General features: G+C 46.7%; 1 protein-coding gene across 5 annotated transcripts in view; it reads right to left on the reverse strand.

The window, feature by feature from the left end:
• PTK2 (protein tyrosine kinase 2) overlaps positions 1–22659 on the reverse strand; it is a 159294-nt gene that overhangs the window by 75849 nt on the left and 60786 nt on the right. For 4 of the 5 annotated variants that reach the window (XM_034668665.1, XM_034668664.1, XM_034668662.1 and 1 more), the window contains exons 10-12: positions 16921–16951; positions 14327–14379; positions 2483–2500 (exon numbers count right to left, since the gene is read on the reverse strand). In XM_034668665.1, coding sequence (XP_034524556.1) covers positions 2483–2500; positions 14327–14379; positions 16921–16951 — 102 coding nt within the window. The remainder of the gene's footprint in view (positions 1–2482; positions 2501–14326; positions 14380–16920; positions 16952–22659) is intronic. The other variant, XM_034668666.1, reaches the window with a different exon arrangement.

Raw genomic sequence — 22659 nt, forward strand, 5'->3', positions numbered from 1 at the left:
ACTTTTTATTTGTGAGACCAGATACCCTATGCTATGAAACTCTGGAACATTCCTCTAGGGATATTTTGGGGGCCTCCCCCCTGCCCCCGACATGGGCACAGTTCTGCTCCAGGGATGTTCACAAGATGGGGGCCTGTGTGTTTGGGAGACCGTTTTAGGGTATCTGGTCCATGAACTCAATACTTCAAAATAAACATTTTAAAAAAAGGAGACTCCTAAAATCTTGTATAACATTATAATTTGAAAGGTTGGGTATCACAATATGTGGTAAAATCAAAATGAGAGGAAGACGTGTAAAAAGGACAGAAACTGAGAGTTCAGAAATTAGGAGAGAAGAGCCAAGTTCTCATCTTCGAGCAAGGTTAACAGGCCGAGTTGCGTGGCTACAGAGATGCAGACACAGCGGCCCGGGTGTCCGAGTCTCCTGCTCTGTCACCCAGCCTGATGCTGCTGGGGTCTGGGGAGTGCGTACCGGGACAACTGTACCAAAGCCTTCAGGTTCACACGCTTCTCAAGTGCTGACCATCTGCTCAACCTCCCACGGAAGAGGGGGTCGATGGGGTGGTTCTGTTGCACCATCTCTATGAGCCTGGCAGAAAATGGGGCCCCCTTTCCCCTGGTGGTGTTGGGCCCTGGCTTGGACACCTTCAGTGCTGAAAACCCGCTCCCTCGGCTGTCTTCCCTGCTGCCCTCAGGGAGTCGGAACGAGGCACTGATCCCACAGAGCAACATCTCTACAGTGACAAGACTCCTTGGGCAATTCCGTGGGACTCCCCTCCCACCTGGTAATTGTGCTGCCGGCCCAGAGGCCCTGGCAAGCAGGGAAAGAGCCCTTTTCTGGGGAGCCAGGAAGGGCCCCGCTGTGCTCTTTCACATCAACTGCTTTATGACCCAGACCAGGGTTGGCAGCTCTTTTCTGTCACAGCTTAGATAGCGGGTCTTTCAGACTCTGCTGGTCACCATCTCTGCAGCACCTGTCCAACCGTGAGCAGCCCTCCGTACACCAGTGGGTGTGACTGTGCTCCAATAAAGTCCTACCTATGGACACTGACATGTGAATTTCAGAGAGTTTTGATGCTACAAATACTATTCTTCTTTTGATTTTTCCCCAATCGTTAAAAAAAGTAATAATCATTCTATGCTCCCAGGGCAATACAAAAACAAGAGGAGGGGGTGGTATTTTGGCCATGGGCCTCAGTTTGTGGATCCCTGACCTAGACCAAGTGACTAACGCCTTAAGGCCCAGCTCATTCGTCTGTAAAATGGGAACAGAAGTACTTGCCCCATCTGAGTGCTATAACTGGGAAAGCCAAACGTGGGGAAAATGGTTTCATTACACAGAGAATGTGGGAATAACCTCATGTTTATGAACATTTGTTCAAATTCTCATGCTTTCACAGTAATCCTCACAACAACCACTGAGATCTTTTATGGATGAAGACACACGAGATGAAGCAATTTGCTCAGGAGCGGTCAGCTAGGCTGCTGGCGACATGGCGGGGCAGTGGGGGGAGCATGAGGCTGGAGTCTCCCTCCTGAGCACGCGTCCTGCAGTGGCCTTGGCCTCGGGAGGCTCTCCAACCTGGGTTCCTGAGTCCCCTCTCGGGCTCCGCAGAGAGGACATGGCCCGGAGTCACATGCCTGCTCACAGGTGGCTCCGGGCCAGCAGCGGCTGTTAAGTGGTAACTACCACGGACTGGACATGCACGCTGTCAGTCCCACGGAACAGATGCACTTTCCCAGTCATGTGTAGTTAAGATCTTTCACTACTCGGGTTATCAAGCCTATCATGAAAATGACATAGGGGAAATCTTCAGTAGAAGCATTCTCTCCTTTAATCATGAGGAAAAATGCAATCCCCCCTCATCTGAGTTTAGTGTAAAGAGCACAGAGTTTCATGCAGGCAGCACATGGCGTGGGGAACACAAAACAAAATACATGACTTTCAAATTTCTCATTTTTTAAGTGCTACCCTCAACCACTTGAAGAATCATCCTTATCACTGTTGCTGATATTTCTCTAACTAGTTTATGTGATTCTTAAAAATCACTTTTTGTTCCTTCCTACTATCCACTCCCAAACTAAGAATTATGATATATATATATATACACACACACATACATACACACACACACACCGCACTTGGGAAATTCTCTATGGATTTCTATCATTTACAGCTTTCAAGTGTGACTAATCTTGTTGACTAGTACCGTTTTTGACAACTGTCTAGAAATCTAAAGTTTTAATCATGAAATCTAGAAAATTTACTATGCTTACATACAACTCAAATTTACCACTGAGACGTGACAGAGAAACTGGCAAAGCCCTAAACAATTTTTAAGAGATCATTTGTTCACATCATCATTTTTTCATAATTGTTTTGCTGGATCAAAACCACATTTTGCCTTTCATTAAATACTGAACGATATTTATGAATAAATAATTCTCATATTAGTAACACAAATGTGAAAATAAATATTACCGTCCCCACTAATTTCATCTGTAGATCCAGGTAGCATGCAAAGAAAGGGAGGGTGGGGGAGGAAGGAGGGCGGGGAGGGGAGAGAGGGAGACACACTATTAAAAAGACAAGTAAGTCAAAGCACAAGGAAAACAAAAAATCACCCCCCCCAAGGCCTAATTCAAAAGATGAAAGAGCGATTGCAGTAGTGAGTGTGTCTACTTGGTGTAAGGGCATTCTGCCAAGTTTCCAGCTGTCCATACGTCATACAAAGTTCCACGGCAGTTCTGTAAGGCTGGTCTCTACCATACTGAGCAAAATCAATCTGATAGGCTCTCACAGTTAAATGCTAACAATAGCCTGTGCCCCCTCAAAGGGAATTTGCATCCTGTCAGATTAAAATGAAGATCAGCAGTCATCATTGTGCCTGGGGAAGGCGAGCCTCCCCCAGGGAGCCGTGGCCTCCTATTACACGGAGCCCCAGGCCAGGCCCAGCACATAAGCTGTACAGCAAGTCAAGTTTCCATTTAAATTTATGCAGTGTTTGGAGAAATTCCTGTTCTGATTATTACAAATAACCTTTGCTTTCCAGAAAACGATCCAAGCGGCCTGGCTGCCTCCGCTCTGCAGCATCCCCGAGTACCTGCCAGCAAAGCACGAAAAGCAGACTGGGGCTCACTCGACCATCCTTCACTCGGCTGCATGCTACTTTGGGAAACCCACAGTGTAAACGAGGTACCTGCTGGCCCCACACATGAAACCAGGAAGCCACGCCTCGCCCTGTCATGCATTTAAAAACCAGCAAACAGGCAAACAAAAAGTCTTCTCTTGGACAGCAGCCCCGAGACGGGCCACGTGAACCGTCGCCCCCGTACAGCTGCTGAGCAGCAAACAGCACGCACGCTGACACCCAGTTAGGCCCACTCTGCTCAGGACAATCTACAAGCGTCCGGTTAGGCTCACTGCCGGGGTGCGGCGGTTAGTGAGAGCTGGCGCGAGCGAGTGCAGTACCCGTAGGAGAAGGCTCATGGGAACAGAAGACCAAAGGGAGAAAGCGCCTAGCTTTCTTAACTTTATGTTGGCAGGGACTGACTCCTTTATAAAGAGGCAAGAGGAAGAAAGAGAAAAATAGAAACACATTATTTCATACAAAAATACAAAAGAAAACTTAAGTTACATTTTAAGGCAGCTCTATAAAAGCAAATACAAAATTGAGGTGCTTTTATTTGACTACTGGCACACCTTATTTCTTACTCTGATTGACCTGAGTTTTAAAAAACATACTAATATTTTAAAATACAAATTCCTCTTTTAGCAAAGATTAGAACTAGATATAGAAACTTTTAGCCAGCCACACCAGTCTCCCAGCTCTGCAGAGCCAGCCAAGTGAAGATATTACAGATATTTTTACAAATAACAAAACTGAAACAAAATGAAACAGGACAAAAAACAAAGACCAACAAATAATTCGAGAATCCTGTGGACATTCAACCATAAAGAAAAAATTGCCAGAAACTAGCAGATCCTGATTTGTGAGTTTTACGAGCAATTTTCCCCAAATCATCAACAAAGACAGACTCACAGACCTTAAGTGTACACCCTAAAAGAATGACTTTAACATAAAAACTAGTGATAACGATGTCTGAATACCCAGGCTGCAAAGCCCCCTACACCCTGGCATCATCTGCTCACTCACTGCCTCACTCAGGCACTGGAAACTGTGACAGTCGTCTGTGCCCTGAACGCTGGCTGCACCCCAGCCCGCCAGGACAGCAGCACAGAGAAGTGACAGTCACAGTGTGGAACGGGAACAGTGGGCATCTGTCCAGGTGAAGTCAAAGCAGGGGACGTGTAGCTCCTGAAGACACAGCAGTGAGAACACGGGACAGAAAAGACACAGGAGACATGCAACATTTAATTGCATCCCATGGGCTCCCCTCGAGAAAGGACTTCAGGAGCGGCCCAGGGAGAGCAGGGCCAGGATCAACTGATGGCAGGGACTTACAGACGGCAACAACATGTTAGGAACAGAAGCGAGAGAAACGGAAACATACAACGTATTGATACTTGGGACGCCGTGCTGTGATCCCGACCCCGTTACTGAGTGCTTCACCTTCCACCGCCGTAGCAGGGTGCAGCTCCCTGTGCTTGTCAGTTAGGAACAGGGGCCTGGCACGAAGCCTGAATGCGCGCTGTCAGGCTGGATGGAGCCCCGACCTGGGGCTGAGGAGGAGGGCAGGGGCAGGGGCTTCACGCGAGGTGACGGTGTGGCAGGAACCCGGATGGCACGGAAGGTGACAGCATTGCGTCAGGACTCTGTTTTCTGATTTCGATAACTATACTGTGACTGTGTAAGAGGACGTCTCTGGTCTTAGGAAATACACATCGGAACATTTGTAAGTAAAGAGGCACACCATGCCCGCAAGTGCTTTCAAAAGGCTCCAGGGGGAAAAACTGAGCGAAGAGAAGCGGGCCAAAATAGAAACAGCGACTCTGAGTAAAGAAGAGGAGAGACTTCATTTTACTGTTCTTAAACTCATTCTCTAGGTGTGGAATTATGGAAACATAAAAAATACAAAGAACACATATTTGAAATGAGATGCTGGCTCCCTTACTCATGCTTTGACCTTGGAAAAGTTACCGAACTTGATTTATTTGTAAAATGAGGCAGCAACAGAGGCTTCCTTCACAGAGAGCTGTGGAGAGGGTCCCATGGGGTTCCCTAGGCACCTGGCATGGAGCAGCCATCGAGTAAGTGCAAGCTAGTCCCATTTTTCTACTGCTTATTTTATTTCTAAACTGACCTGAGTACTCTTTATATTGACTTAAAAAGCAAACAGTTCTTTAGAAATATAACTTTCCTTTAGTAATATCAAGATTATCCCATTTAAATAAAAACGCTCTGAGGACTCTTCCCATTTATTTAGGGTGTTATTTTATTCAGGATGATTACGTTTGTTGAACACCTACCATGAGCGGGGCACACTGTGCAGATGCCGGGCTTACAGCAGTGAGACCGGCCCCCGACTCCTACCTTATTCAGCTCATGCTCTAGTATGGGGCAAAAGCAACAAACAAGAAGGTAAATTACCTGGTGTGTCAATACCTAGTGCCACAGAGGAAAACAGAGCTGAAGTGGGCAGGGAATATTTTCCAGTGCGGCTGCAACTTCAAATACGGAAGGAGTCACTTGCAAAAAGCCTTTGAGGGGCCGAGGGAGAGGGCGATACAAACAACTGGGCAGACACACCGCAGCTGAGCGGGCCCAGCTCTGCAGAGGTGAGCCTGGGCCACTTGCCCAGGAGCAGGGACATCAGGCAGAGTGAAGAAAGAGTGAGGGGGAGAGGGGGAATGCTGCCAGTGATGGCGCACACCTGGGAGCCCACATCAGGGCTCTGGCTGACGCTCTGAATGACGTGGGGTGGATGCACATGAGAAAGATGTGATGTGATTGGCCTTAGCTTTTAAAGGTTTCCTGGGGGGCTGTTAAAGGGTGCGGGAGAACTGCCATGCTACTGCAACAATCCAGGCACAGAGTCTGTGAAGCTGGACTGAATATATTGAGAGGACTGAGCCCATTAGGATGTGCCAATGGACTGAACAGAGAGGAAGAAGCAACGCAGCACCAGAACAGGCCCGGAGACCCTGGTCTGATCAGCCAAAGGAAGGAGCCACCACTTACTGAGAGGGGAGACTGAGAGATGCATGCTTGGTGGGGACACCAGGGGTTCACTTTCGAGCACAGTAAAATACTCATGAGTCCCCAGAGTGGACAAGCTGAAGAGGCAGTTGGCTGCAAGAGTTGAGTTCAGGGAAGCTTCTGGGATTAAGATGACAATTTGGGAGTCACCAGCATAATTAAGGCATGAAACACAGTAAGGTCCCCAAGGAGGTGACTGGTGGCAGGGAAGAGGCCCGAAGACTGAGACCGGGGGTCATCCACTGTGGAGAGAGGGTTGGCAGCAGCGAGGCAGGCAGGCAGGAAGCCGGGAAGGGGCCATTTCCAGGAGCAGAGCGACGACACAGGCCTCTTGTGCAGAGTTCTGTTGTAGGGACACAAGAAGAGGACCAGAGCCCCACTCTGAGGGGCCAGGGGTTGGAAGAATCCTCCACCACGAGCATGGAAATCACCTGGAACTTTGAGGGGTGCCTGGGGGTGGCAGTGAGCCAGGAATGCAGTCTTGTTCTGATACACGGGTTTCTGAGGGAGGACAGTCCGGAAGGGGTAACAAGAAGCCAAGGATACTAAGTTTACCTCCAGGCCGAGTAGGGCAATGGCTCCGACGGGAAGCCATGGTCATGGCTATGAGGACGGAGGGACAGCGGCGCCCCCAGGGCAGGGGCCAGTGCTGGGTAGGGGGGTGAGCAGAGGCTCAGAGGAGACGCTGTGGATTACACACAGGTGAAGGGCGGGAGATGACACATGGTGCTTCTCAAGGAGCTGGCACACCTGGGGTCAGTCTGAGGGGATCAGCGCTTTCCTGCTCGTCTTTAGCTACACAAGCAAAGCAGCAGTCCCCGTGACCATACCTCTCAGGCACATTCCTTTGCTCAGACGGTACGGGGCCAGGGCTGACGATGTGCGTGGGGGAAACTGCCCTAGCCATCATCCAACCTGGGTCAGTTGTGGGAGTTCCCCTGCCCCGGATAACGCCAAAAATCCATGAATTCTTAATGATGCTCAAAAAAGGAAAGCACAGAAGAACAAGATCTGGCCAGGGAGGCAACTCATCATTTTAAAAACTGGAAAATAAAGGGAATGAACAAGGCAGTTTTCTTGTCTTTCCAGGAAGAAGCATTTCTCAGGGTAAATGAATAGCTGATGAGGAAAAGCTGTCTTTAAAGTATAACAGCTAAATAAATGAAGACATGGCTGAAGTCACGTGTCGCCACTCTGCAGCCCCTGATAGAATCCAGGCACGCAAGTCAATGGCTGCGAAGGCCATCAGGTGTAATGCTCACAGGAACTTTATAACGGATGGTCACACACTAACCAAATCTACTAGTCAGTCTTCATGTCATGAAGAGAGACAGCCAGATGTGGTGTATTCTTGTAAAAGAATCACTGAGCCTGAATCTGATCAAACTTCCCTTGATCCTAACGAGCAGTGCATGGGAAATACAGGAATGCAGGGGCCCAAGAGAAGCACATTCAGCACAGTGTCACAGAGGTGTCTCCAGCCAGACCCAGAGCGTGGGGGACAACAGTGTAGGTGACAAAATTTCTTCAACAGATTAAAGTGCTGCATTGCCCCTTATCAGTGGACATGATTAGGGGGAAGGTGGGCATACTCTCCATTCTGGAAACAGGTGCACAGGGCTAAGGTAACAGATGCATGTGCCCTGGTAAGTGTGGAAAAGTGAATACCCTGTTTAGTCTGCTGTTGCACTCACTGCTCTGCTGTTCACGTGGGCTTTTTCTCACTGGGAAGTGTCTCAGACTGCTCCCTACAGCGGGCCTCCACGTGCTATAGCTGGGGGGTCGAGTCCAACTCAAGGCTCAGCACTAGGAAGCCAGTTTAGCTCTGGAGACTACTTTACAACATACGACGTAGATATTTCAGTACCCATGTGACACTGGAGTATTTTTCTCAATGCCTTTAGAAGCCAGAGAGGAGAGGCAGATGGTTCAGTAGCCCAAATCCCAGCAAAGGCAAAGGGAGTTCAAAGGACCCTAATAATGGTGGTGGAGGGAAGCCAGCATGGTGGGGTGCTCTGGCCATTCATGCATAGCACCTTTAGCCACTGACCATATCCAGGGAGACACAACTGCGAACCTCTCAGTGGCTAAAAGTCTCTCCTGACATGAGACTAATTATAGAAACCTATTCGTGATCGTTGAAATCAGAAGAATTTCTAGTAAGCCAGGTACTAGGAACAAGTCAGTAAAACTTGTTTTACACTTCATGCACATAAAAATAATCAGCAGCATCAATTTGATTAAATTATGTCACAGAGCACTTAATTTACAAAAATTAACTTTGCATATACCAGGTGCTAATACTCTAAATTAGGGCACTTAAAAAAATTCCTAAAAGCTAGTGTTAAAATCAAGCTTTCAGCAATCAACAGAGACTACCCTATAAATCACAGCACTGTCAAACTGAAGCTAGCATGCAAACCAGACAAAAGAAACTCTTTCAAACCTGAGTATAGGGCAGACTTTTGAATTTTAGCAGAAGACTGTCAGAAATGAGTCAGTACTAATTCTTGACAAATGGAGACATAAACTACAATGCAACCACACTCAGACTCTTCCAAAGCAGTCCTCCCTTCCACGTAGGAAAGTCACTAAGCTTCTGAACGATTCAGTGTGGTCTGATGTAAAGATGTGTGTTTCAATCAGGCTTTCTGTTCCTTACTATGTGAACTGGGCCAAGCCACCTCAACTCTGAGTCTTAACTTCCCCACCTGTAAAATTGGAAACAGCACGAGGAAGAGTGTCCTGAGGTTTAAACAAGATAACGCACGTGAACATGCCTGGCATCGTCTCTGGGCCTCGTTCGTGTATAAATACCTCTTATGTTTACAAGGCTGTGACACAGCAACAAGTCACAGACCTAGTATTTCAGAGGCCGTGGGAAAAAGAGGAAAAGCACCATAATTATTATGGACTATGCACATACCACTTTGTAGTTTACAGAACTTTATAGTTTACAAACTGTTTTTGCATATATAAGCGAACTATGAAATTTATAACGAATCAACTGAAAGCAAATAACATTCATCTTGTTAAATATACTTTAGAATAATTTCTAGTCACTAACTTGAAAAACCTAAAAGTAGAAAAGGAAAGGATGATGCATGATAAACAACTAAACCAAAGAATGCTATGAAGTTAAAAATTTTTAAATTGCAATACTGAAAAAGTACCATCACATAGGGCTCAGCAGGAACGATCACACCAAACATTTCTACTGAGAGAAAAAGGTCACTACGTTGGTCTTCACGGCAGAGACAGAAAAACAGAAAAACAGAAAAACAGAAAAACCTTCTACAATTTCTGATCCCATTTTATGTACTCGGAACATTTGAGAGGACCCTGTTCATAATGTGGTGGCATCATCACCACATGTGGCCCTGTACTTCTGGTCATACTAAGGTTTTATGGCTTGGCTATAAAAAACAAGCCCCCAAAACCCCCCCTAAAACACAAAAACCAACCAAACAAAAAACCAGAGTTCATGCCTTCAAAACATTTAAAATTCAGCTTCATTCACTGCCTTTCCTTGGAAATAACCATGTTCCTGGAGCCTTTACACACACAGACACACACACACACACACACACACAGACACACAGACACACACACACAGACACACAGACACACACACACAGGCTCAAGCCCTGTCCCAAATGCAGGCCATCCCCCTCCCTACCATACTCACAGCCCCCTTCCTGCCAGCACTGGCCTCTTGGTTCTGAGCTCTAACTGAGCTCTATAATATGCATGTTTCCTAAAAAGTTAAGAATTAGGCTAAAAAGAAATTACTTCAGGCCCTCAGAATAATGTGCCCAGGGAAATGTGCCGTTATTCTTTAAATGTCTCAACGTTACATTTATTTTCATAGGGCAACTTTGTTTAGATTTCAAAGATAAACTCTCCATAATTCAACATGGAATTCAACTGTGATCTTAATGAAGATGACTGAGTACTGACACTTACTTTGCAAGAAAATATGAATGAGTGCCTGGCACCTCCTCTCTCAAAGTCAGGATTCTGCTTTATTCCCCAACCAGGGATCCAACAAGAGTTGAAAACGGTCTTCGGTTATCTAGACCCTCATTCTTCCTGTTGGCAAGCGTCCATGCCCTTTGCCCAAAACCTCCACAGAAAGCATCCAAACAATTCACAGTGATGAGCTCACATGCCATCACCTGAGAGCCCAGTGACTCTCTCGTCCCTGCGAGCTCAGAGTGTTCCTGCCTTTCTTCCTTCTGCTCCCACTCCTGGAACTGCATTCCTAGGTCCTGGCCTGTCTCCACACCTTGCTCAGGCATCCATCAACTCACTTAAAAACAATTCCTAAGTACTGATGTCCCAGTCAATAAGCAAACAGAACACGTCTTTGCTGATGATGGGGCTGTGATCTAGTGAATAAGACAATTTCTAAAATGATCACATCCATCTAAAGACTTTCCATAACAGAAAGACGGACGGTGGGCTAGAATACTCTGAGGAAGGAGTCCTGGAGTAGTCAGGGAATGCTTCTAGGAGGTGGTGACATCTGAATCTTGTCTTGAAGACCAGGTAAGAACTTTTCAGAAACAGGGCAGTCAGGCAAGTTCCACTTTCTCCACCTTCCAAGTGCTTCTTCGTCTGTACCCGAGGGAAACTCCTCTGAACTGGCACTGAAAGACAGTCTCATCTAGGGAGCAATAATGACCGAGTTCCAATCCTAGCTCCATCAATTTCAGGTGTGACACTAACAGAATGTTTACTTTCTGAATTTCCTTCCTCAGATCTGTGAAACAGGGATGAAAAAGGCCCTGTAAGGCTGTCGTAGGGCTTGAACAAGATCACATCCAAAGCACGTGAAGGTTTTAATGCCGTGAAACCATTCTGAATGCTCACTAAAGAGAGTCCTGTCACCTCCCTGGCGTGTGTGGCCCTGGCCAAGCTCCTGAGTCTTAACTGTTGTGCCTGCTGCATCTCCTGGCCCCTCTCCCTGTTCCCTGCGACCTCGGCTGCTGCCCGCATTCTCTAAGCTCCTGTTCCAGGGCCTAGGGCTCTGCGTCTCCCTGTCCGCATGGCTCCATCTCTCACTTCACTCAGTTACCTGCCCACATGTTACCTGCTCAGAGATGCTTTTCTTGACCACAACTTCATTATTTCTTTAAAAATTTTATTTATTTACATAATCTCTACTCCCAACGTGGGGCTCGAACTCATGATCCCAAGATCAAGAGTCGCGCACTCCACTGACTAAGCCAGGCAGGTGCCGTTTGACCATAATTTTCAGCAGCCTCCCCCTTACTGCTCTCGGTTTACCTATTTGATTTTAATCCAGTGTCTCTGGTCTGTCTCTTCCACAGACTGTCAACTCCATAAAGGAAGGGACCCGGCCTTGCTTTCACTATCTTACCCCAGCACCCAGAGCAGTGCCTGCACACAGCCGTACACGGTACTTGCTGGCTGAATTAATGCAATGTGCAAAACGTCACAGTGGAATAACAGTCATCTTGCAGGGCTCGCAAGGGGTTCAATGAGACGGAGTGTGACAGAAGAGCATGCACTCGTGGGGGGCATGCCACTGGACTGTAACCTCCCCCCGGGAGCCTGGAGAAAGAGAGCGGGCTCACTGTGGGGGAAGCAGATGCAGAGTCCGCAGGGACTGGGGCCACTGGATCTCTCCCTCAGGAGGCCAGAATCACAACCTCGTGGTGCAGGTTTCCAGACCGCTCGGTAAAGAAACAGTACTGGCTTTCTAGGTATCAACGTAACAGCTTCCGGATTAAGTGTGAGGCAGGCTCCTGGTGGGCCAGATGTTATGTTTCATAGTCTTTGTGGAAGACATAAGTACGCCACACCTGTTAGCTCCATTCACTGAGTAAGCAAGCAGCAGGCGGGATAACTAAGGGTGCATGGGACTCTGAAGCCATGGGTGCTGTTGCTAAGGATCCCCCGAACACGAAGTGCTCTCCTTCACCTGCAGCTGTAAATGACCACAGTGAAAACCACGTAAGAGACAGTGTCACCGTAAGAATGGGAAGACTGTGACACATGACAGTGACAACGTCCCGGCCAACAGGGCAGCTCAAGCAAGCTCAATGACCACTGTGAGAAGGTGGGTGGAGGAGCACAGGTCCCTGCTCTCTGAGGCTGGAAAACAGTGTGTGTGTGTGTGTGCACCTCTGAGGGCTGGGCCAAGGAACCTAAACTTTGTCTAACTGTAAATTATAACTGAAAGTTACTAATGACCAGAAAGCTGCCTATTTAAATTATATACATATGATGGCAATTCAATTAATTAACATGGAGAAAGGACTGAGGTCCAACCTGTGGCTATGGGACAGCTAGGGAGAAGAGTGAAGGCAGGATGGGAAAGGATGGGTGGCAGGGAGAGGTAAAACCCGGATGTTCAAAGATGATCAGCTGCTAAAAATCCTGAGGTTCAAAGCCTGAAGCAGTAAGGACACTGATCAAAGGGGTTAGGAAAACAGGAGAAGGAACAAGATGTGAAGGGTCTCTGAGGACCTCATCTGAGCTGCAGAGTCCTGACGCACCTAACAGGGCACCTCTGCTCTCTGTTCAGCGGGGCTGGGGTGTGCACTGGCCTACACGGGGGCGCTCCCCGGGGCTCGCTTGTGCAGCTGCTTGCAGCCTACAGGACGATGGCGTGGAGCTCTGAGAGTCGCGCACAGCTGGCCCCACTTTCACCTGTCCTACATGGCACGCTGCAGGTCATCCCAGGGCGCTGGCCATCCTCCTCTCCTCTGGACCCAGGCCTGCTCATAGACAGAATCCTTCGCCACGCTCACCACTTGAGCACAGGGTGGCTTTTGTCTCTCCAGCTAGATCACAAATTCCCCGAGGGCCTGGTGTATGTCTGCCCCATCTCCTGTGCCCCAGAACCACGGCCTGAACAAGGGGCGGGCCCAACACGTGCCAACACCAAGCACCCCGTGGTGCTCCAGCACCACTGCTGGGTTAGGAGAGCACATCGGTGAAGGCAGCATGCCAGCAGGACAGATTATTCTTTTAGAACGTGCTGGCAACCCACCAGGCATCTGACACCGGCCAAGGGCCCGAGCTTGAGTACTCAAAACGCTCTCCAGCTCAACATGGAGTGACCGCAGTGCCCTGACACATGCTTGTGCCACAGCTCTTCACTAGAGTCTTTGCCAAGTATATAAAGATGGGCACGGACACTTCCTGAGAGAGGGCTTGTGGGGTGTTTGTGCACAATAAAAAATAAGCAATTACATTTGTATGCTGGAACACTAGGCAAGAATATAGTCATCGACTAGGCAAAAGCACAAAGCTCAATTTCAGGAAAAATTAACTCAAGGGAAATCAAATGAATAGGAATTAGGTTTCTTTTGAGTCAGATTATCAGACACTGGAGTTACTAGGAAGCTACTGTTGTAGAAACGTAGCACAGAGCTCAGAATGGACTGTAGGCATACGTGTATGCATGTATGTACATGTACGTGTACACGTATGCATGTCCGTGTATTGTGTTCACGTGTGCACGCACATGCATAACTGTGTGCACGTATAAAAGACACCAAATTTGGGTCCACAGAAGATGCTTCTTGTTCCCGCTTTCTTCCATTTCCCACATTTTTCAATGGGGGAAAAAGGCACATATGTTTTGAAAACACACCAAGGAAAGCACACCATACTCATGACACCAGCAAAAATAATAAACATACTGCTTGTGCCAGTATCTTCTCTGTATCTCTTAAAAGAGCAATATTCATCCACCACTTGATGTTAATTGTGAAAGACAGAAACCACTGAAAAACATATTGCATTTCCTGAACTCAAAACAATAAATACACAAAATATATACTGTTACATTCTAAGTTGCAAAGACAAATTATAATGCCAAGTTCAAAAGTAAAAAGGTTCACTCTAAATATGATCAACGTGACATTACAATTGAAAAATAACTCGGAATTCTATACAGTCTTGGAAGTAATCCGGAATTACACATACACATCTCCTCTAAAGCAAATCTGTGAGCCATATTTAAACCTATTTAATGACGTTAAAATGATGGAGCTTTGGGTAGTCAGACTGCTTAGCTTTCTAAGCTATTCTAGAAAGAGCAATCACAATAAAGAGCCCACTCCTACAGCACATGAACATTTCTGCTCGGCAGCTCTGTCTGGGGCTTTCCGGGTGGAGCCTCTCACCTGATACGGAGACCGCGTGTGTCCGCACGCCTTGCTTCTCGCTGTTGGCCAGCCTGAAACAGAGAGGAGCAAAGCTGTGAGTGCCATGCTGACAAAAAGGGTGCCACAGTCAGGACCAGGCCATTTCCCATGGAGACCACACACCTCCGAGGGTGATTTTTATAAGATTAAGCGCTGCCTGAGGCACTTAAAATAACCAGACTGCTCCACTCTTTTACAAGTCGGGAATTACAACAGGCAACTGGAGGAGCGCTGAGCTGCTCAGAGAGAGCCAGTGATGACAGCGGCTTCAGCCCTACCCCACCACTCGCCACCTGGTGGGTGCGTGGGTCAGATAAAATTCTACACTGCAATGTTAGCCTGTAAGGGATGGCTCCACATTTATAAAGTAGAAGGAAAAGAAACGCCTGGAGTTGAAATTGCACTCTAAAACGTAATCTGAAAAACTGGAGTGTAACTGGTCCTTCTTAAATTTAGAGCATGTAAAAAAGCAGGACATGAACACCTACTTTTATTATTTACAGACTTTAAAAAAACGTAAGCTTAATATTTCTGGTTGTTTCATAAAATGTCCCAACAACAGGTGTGTTTTACGTATTTACCTACGTAAAATAAAATTTTGGCCAAAAGTCTTAGTGACATTTAAAAAATAGAAGCACAGTTCAGTTTTACATTTTTGGAAAGCACAAAGCACAGAGAAAGAAAAGGAGCCCCAGACTCTTTAGATGCCAGAGTGACTCTGACGTTTTCATAGAAGAAAACTCTTCCACATATGTAAGCATGTACTACAGAAGTGCGGAACAGAACATGGTTCTAGTACACAGACTTTCCACCGGGAAACACGGGACCGGAAGAGCAGATCCTTCTCGGGAATGGGGACGATTCAGTACACAGCTGTGGGGCCTCTACGATCAGTGACCTCAGCATCAAGCCATGGGACCGAGTTCCTTTTACTGAGTTCTCTATGTATCCGAGATCTAATGATCTTTGAAGTTGAATCACAGCTGCTGTGTGACAAATCACGGGTTTCTCCTCCACTGCAGCTACGTGACTCCTGACAACTGTCTGAACCGCCACGGCAGGTCGGGCCGTCGGCTTCCACGCCCTGCTGCCTGCGCCGTGGGCTCTTCCTCTCCCACGCTGCGTGTCCGGGGGCTGCTGCAAATCAGCTTGCTAACCAGCCCGTGGATTTCACCAGCCAGCTCTCCGACCAACAGCCACCATAGCATCTGCTGCTCTGTGATTTGTGGCAATGTCACTCTTTTAAAGTTTGCTTTCTCAGTGTTTCTAGCATCTGTTTTCACTTCTAACCTACTCCTGTCTTCTCCCACTTTTGTATCTGTGTTTACGATTCTGCATATTTCAATCTCAAAGTCATCTCCTATAGATTTTCTACAGTTGAAGATATTCTGGGCATTAGTTTCTGGCCTAATGTGGGACATTAATAAATACCTATTAAACATTACTGAGTTTGTGAAACACACTGCCTGAGGGCTGAAAGCAAGCTGCTTTGACCCATCCCTCCTCCACCCACCCGCACAGCTACAGTGCACCTCCCGCACGCGATACTCCCCGGGCCGGGTCTATGATGCCACATAACCCTGGCTGTCCACAAGGCCCCGGGGCCACGGATAAGCAAAGAGGTGATTTTGCTAAGTGTGATAAGTCCTCCAGCAAGTAAGAAGGTGTTATGGGGAAGCACACGAGGGTGCTCTCCAGGACTGGGCAATCGTGGGAGGTTTCTAGAGCCCAGAAAGAAGGGCAGGGCTAGGCAAGGTTAGGGAGGCTGGAGGACTAGTGGGGCCTGTGAGCAAAGAGCATTTACAATGGCCTGCAGGTAAAGAAAGGACCGTTTACTCCAGTAACTAAAGGAAGTTCAACAGAGCTGAAGAACAACATGAATGGTGGTAAAGCATGCCTAGAGGGGCCAGCGGGGGCCAGTGGTGGGGGGCCAGCCCGCTGGCCCAAGGATGCTAGCCTTTATCCACAGAGCAGCAGCAGCGCCTGCAGGTGTCATGAGATCTGGAGCGCTCAGCACTGGGCTGTAATGCTTGCTTACCGATGTGTCCACATCTCCCAATTTTAACTTTCATTTGGTCCCCAGTCCCTCACACGCTGGCTGACCCCAGGGAAGTTACTAAGTTCTTCTGGCATCACTGCTCAATTCTTTTTAATCTTTTAGATCAACACATCTACTATGAAATTCATGACATTAACAACTTAAAAAATGAACATAAATCACTTATGTTTACTTTTGTCACTTGTAAAATGGCCAGAATGGCACCAATTCTCAGGTTCTTACAAAGGTTGAGTGCTGAGTATAAACCATCAACAGGCCTCCCTGGTACTGTCGCTGGGACAGTCCTCCAGCTGCTCAATGAACTTAAGGGGAAAGTCATTTGAAACTTTTGGTTAAACCTAAATACATAACACGATTTACAACTGATTTGACTTCTTTCTGGCAATACTTGTTTTCTTCTTCCCTAGTTGTATACACAGGAATTTGATGATTCAGGCAAATGAAAAATAAGGCAGGTGACTGCTTGATAGTTTCTGACACAACTAAGTAACAAAATGCGCAAGACAGCACTTACTTTGGTATTGACGGCAAAGCCCGTTCGCCTTCTGGAGAGAGAAAGAGAGAGAGATGAGGTCCCTCCTATTTCAAGATTATGTATAGCAATCAGAAAACAAGCGTAAGTCTTAGTCCAGAATTTAGCAATAACCCTTTATAAGGAAGTTATTACACTGCGTATCTTAGGCTTTCATGGTTCATTTTCAACATTTACAACACACATAAACCGACTGGAGGTGCACATTGCGTAAAAGGTACTGCCCAATCAGAACAAAGCCCTGAGGTGCTAAGCTGGTGAAAAGGCATCCCTCCCAGGAGACCCTGAAAGATGAAGGATCTCTTATGCGCAAAGTCAACATTCCTTTGCACCAAAAGACTGGCCATGTCGTCCTCTGCTAAAAATGCGCAGTAGTAGCAATACCAAAACCTGTCTAGGAAACACAAACACAAGGAAAACTGATCTTCGGGCTGCGCGGAGGCGGAGGGACTGACGCCCCAGAGCAGCCCAGGAAGCAGCCTGCAGCACATGCCGGGGGGTCACCTCCCCCCCCGCCCCACCCCCGTGCCGGGGGTGGGTGCGTCGCTCCTGGCCCTGGCTCCTGCCGCTCTCGGTCTCGTCACAGTGAAGCATGGGACTTCGTTTGGTGGTTGGCGGAGACGCTCTCTCCCCACCCTCCTTCTGTGAAGCAGGAAGCACGGAACCCCCAGCTCAATGTCTTCTATCTGTATAAATCTAACAGGCACCTAACTAATCTTCTCTCCTACTCCATCCCTGAGCTAAGTTACTACCAGGATAATCTTCCCCCCAATACACACTCATCAAGTCATTCCAACTTGGAGTGTCTCCATTGGCTTTTTTTTTTTTTTTTTAAGATTTTATTTTTAAGTAATGTCTACACTCAATGTGGGACCTGAACTCATAACCCTGAGATTAAGAGTCCCATGCTCTACTGACCGGAGCCCGAGAGGCGACCCTCTGGATGGCTTTTAAGCTGAAATTTAAGCACATCTGCTTAACCCACAAAGCACACAACACCGCCCTATCTCCATCTTCGGGGTGTCTGCCCACCTACCCCCATCTCTCTGATGCCCTCCCAGGCAGCGCATTAGTGTCCACAGTGCAGTCACAATTGCTGTCTACAGTTCTGCTCCTTGCACTTGCCCTAGAACTCAGCCCCAAGAGCTCTCCACCCCCAGAAGTTACCTTTGTCCTGTCTCCCCAGTCTTGTTCTCTACTGTTCCCCGGTCCTGGGTGACTGCATATTTCCCTGAACACATCATGCTGCCTTCACACACTCCAGTCCTTGAAAGATGCTCTTCCTTCTGGTAGAAATACCGTTCCTCAATTTCTCAAAGCTCAATCCGGTGGGGGACGGGCCAGATGGATGATGGGTATTAAGGGGGGGGCGCTTGTGATGAGCACTAGGTATTGTATGTAAGTGATGGATCACTGAATGCTACTCCAGAAACCAATATTGCGCTGTATGTTAACTACCTAGAATTTAAAAATAAATAAATAATCTAATGCTCTTAAAAAAGAAAAAGCCCCACTCAAGCCCAATCTGCGCCCCAGGGAGCCCGTCTGCAGCACCTCAGCCGGCTCGGGAAGGCGTGCTGTGCTTCTGCCTCACTCCAAGGGCCCGTCCACGCATCAGAGCACCTGAAGGGCGCACTTGACCTGCGCAGGTGTCTCTCACAGTACGGCACCCTGCGCTCAGAAGGTTCTCAGACCACCGCTTGGTAAATGAAGGACCGAACAAGCCTTGGACCCCACGTGAGTGACTCTTCCTGAACAATTGTTTATGTACGTACAAAACAGAAATCGGACTGTCTGGTTTGCAGGGACAGTGGTGAGGCATGAGTAGCGCAGAATGCAGACAACTACCGGGTGGTACCCAGTACACTGCCACAGTTCCATCCGCACTGCCTCACTCTGACTTTCTGACATCCACGTTTCAAGCAAAGTAACCAAATGTGGAGTTACGAGAAAATCCTATCATTAGTTGACCACCCATGAACGCTCCAACTACACCCACCACTGTCCGTTAGTAATGGCCTTGCCCGTGACCCATCAGTGTGGCCACTAGCTGTCTGCACTCTTTGTTGCAGTGTCTCCTTCCTTGGAGAGAAAAAGAGACCAGTTCATAAACACTTGGTTAATAGACTTCCTAAGCAGCTGGGCAGGAGCAGAAAGAAGGCTGTAAATGAGCTGATTAACAACGGAAGGACCTTGAGGGTACACTTTCAGGAAGCAAGTTACAGATGACTGAGTAAAACGGCATCACACACTAGTAGCAGCAGTGTTATAAAAACCCAGTACTCTCCAACTAAAATGCCTGGTTCTGGGTGTTAATTTTTAACATTCCTTTAAATTTATAAGCTGAATGCCTAACGTACAACTTCTTGTGTCATTCCCAATGTAGTTATCTTATTCCGTGGAATAAATCCTTTAGGAATAAGGGTGTATCTTTGTATTAATCTTTGTATTTGACTTTTAATTTTTGAATAAAAGTTTTTACCTGTTTTTTAAATTAAACAGTGCAGATTCCCTGTAACAAATCTGAATCATAAAGGTGCAGTATGTAGAAAGGAGTGGAAACGCTGAAGGCTCCTCCCCAGCTTCGACACAACTCCGCCTCCCTGGGAGTACTCCCTGTCCACAGTCAGTCACTTAGCTGCCCAGATTTCCAGGCTCCTCTTACACCGGCGAACACACACACACACACACACACAGGTTTGGCTACATTTATGTGTGTGCGCACGCGCATGTGTAGGCTTTTAGCACGAAAACAGCGCCCCCTCATGGTTTTTCACAGCTGTGGAGTATCTATGAGGTAGGGATTGGTTCCCACCGTGTGGCCGCTTAGGCTGTTTCTGGTCTGGAGCTACCACAAACACTGCAGAGTGAACATCCCGTGTCTGTGTGATTCTGCAAGAGGATTTCTCGGAGGTGGACAACGGGCGGGGTGCCACCGCTACACTGGCCTCCAACAACTTACACGGACACCAACTAAGTGTGAGAGCACATCTTCCAAGCCCTGCCAAGGATGAAATGGAAGATGAGTCACATCACCAAACTAAAACCAGAAAATGCATCTGTCGCTGCTGGTGTCCAATGCTTACTGCACGTCTGCGGGTCCACTCCTCTACAAGGAGCCTATTTTCATACTGGCTTGTCTTAATGAGCTGGAAGAACACACGAGAAAGAGATTGTAACTCTTTGTTGTCTGTGTCACAGATGTTTTCCCTCCTGTATCTCAGCTTTAAAAAGTGTTTCTTTTACTAACAGAAGTGCTTTCATGTTTACAAAACCAACCCTGTCAATTCTGTTCTTGCTACACTCTGGGTCGTGACATCTTAGAAGCACGCATCCCCTCCCTCCCAGGTACAGGCTTATCATCATCCCGCATACAGGAAATCTTCTGAGGAATGAGGAAATTATGACCCTGTGTTAATTTGCATCATTCTTTCCTCTGAGGAGAATTTTACTAAAATTGAAAAACTGCCACTGAGCTTTCTTGTGGGTAAGGCATAGGCTAGCTAATGCCCTACAACAAGGGCCAAGGACATTTAGCAGCTCTGATGGAACTCGGTTCAGGATATCTTGCTTGTGGCTCTAATTATGTTTTCCACCCACACTTTGTAAGTGCAGAGTAACTGTGGTGAATCACAGAACTAAGCAAGTGCGTCTGAGCACGCCCACAGCTCACAAGTATAACCTACAGATCACTTAGGACAGTGTCTGTGTTATGCATGTCAACATGGACACGCTGTTCACCATTAAACGGCTTACAATCTAGAGGAGACACATGGGTGCACAGAGAAGTGTTACTAAAAGCATGCTGCCAGGAAAATGGGGCACTGGATTGCAGAAACATGTTCTAAATTTATTAGAAATTTCAAAAAAATCTAAATTAAAAAATGCTCATGTACTCCTGTCCACATATATTTTTTACTATAATCCATTAAAAATGTTTGATTTAAAGTATTATTTCCATTAGGCAGTACATCTTCACTTTACGTATCCATTATAAAATAGTTGTGAAATAAATGAACACGCGAGGATTGAGAATAAGGTAAATTATCGAGTCTAGTATCACATTCTGTAAAGACAACGTAAAACTGCTAAGAGCCAGCCCTACTAGGATTTTATGAGAAGCGTTTTCACTTGTGCTCTTGTCATACGCATGAAGAACTTAACGCATCTCAGTTCACAAGATGTGATATCAAAATGTTTACCCCTAAGGAGAAAAAAAAGCCAATTAAAAACCAAAGCAGGAAGGTGTTGAGCTTCAAACACGGAACGGCTGGCTTATTTAATGCTTAATGTCTGAATGTTATTTTTGTGTGTGTGCAAACTGATAAAGAACATTTGGTAAATTAGGATAAAATTTTAAAAATTATTTACTAAAAAGAAGACAGGCAATATGTCACATTGAACAATGTCACAAAATACTATCTTCACGGAAAGGAATTTTCCCAAAACATTTAAATAATATTTGCAAGGTACGTTACCTCTGCTTAAACCACAAAATGAAAAATCTAGAGTTTATGTCTGTACGAGTTTTAACAGAGTAGGCTTTTAGACCTTTCTAAAGCAACTTCATTTCTATACTTCATACAAAGAAAACTACTATAAATCTAAATATACACTCTATTAGAAAAAAATTAATAGGTTTTACTGGTGTGATCATGGCGTCATAAAGATTTTTACCAGATGAGTCGTCTCCCAGGATCCACATACGTACTGGCCTTCTGGCTGTGGCTTTAGCTGTTGTATTCAGAGCACATCATGACACTAACTTTTACACAAAGGTTCCAATGATTCCTTTGCTTCACACTGCCCCCACCCTGATGCTCCCTCCAACTGCTCTGACAGCACAGGGCACTGGGTGGCTGGCAGGCCGGGCTTTCTGCTGGGTCTTTACCAGGAGTTCAGGACTTCATCGTCTACTTTCCTATCTCCTCTCCGGGCCACGTACCTGGACACACAGCACTTGGCCCCTCAGCCCTACTTTTCTGTGATGGTCCCGGTCACGGAGGTGAGTGCTGCAAGGGAACTTGTGTCTACCTTCCACAGAGGTGGCTGCTTTGTGGGCCCCCCTGTGGACCCACCTACCACACCTAAAGCAGGTGTCATTCTTTATAGATGAGGACGGTCAGAGTCCAGGTTCTCATAGTATGTCAGGATCGCACTGCAGCTAGCAGCAGCCACGGGAACAACGCTAACATTTATGGCCAATGCATCTGCCAGACACAGTTCCAAGCCTTCTACATTGATGAAGTCATTCATCCTCCAGAAACCAAAGATAGGTGCCACTCATTGTGTGTTATAGATAGAGAACCGAGGCACAGAAAGGTCAAGCAATTTACAGATGGCAGCACAGAGGACTTGCGATTTGAATATACAAACGGATACATTGCTAAAGCCCAGATTTTTCCTGCTACCACTATGCTATTATCCTGCTGGAACATTCTGTGACTATTTCAGAAATCCAAACCTTCTGAAACAACACTTCTTACTGCCTTGCAAGAACCCCACATCACTTCTGAAGTGATAACAGCCTTGTTTCTAGGACAATTATTCATTTTAATCATGGATTTTACAGCAAGCCTTAGAACTAATATTGTTCTTTGCTCTAAGCTTTTGAGATCTATAAGAAAAACCAGAAAGATAGTTTATTTGACATGAGTTACAAAGGATACCTGAAAAAAAATAAAACAATCCAGAACATAATCCCAAAAGTTTATCTACAAA

Source organism: Ailuropoda melanoleuca, chromosome 9, assembly GCF_002007445.2.
Source record: "Ailuropoda melanoleuca isolate Jingjing chromosome 9, ASM200744v2, whole genome shotgun sequence".
In the NCBI taxonomy this organism is placed as follows: domain Eukaryota; kingdom Metazoa; phylum Chordata; class Mammalia; order Carnivora; family Ursidae; genus Ailuropoda; species Ailuropoda melanoleuca.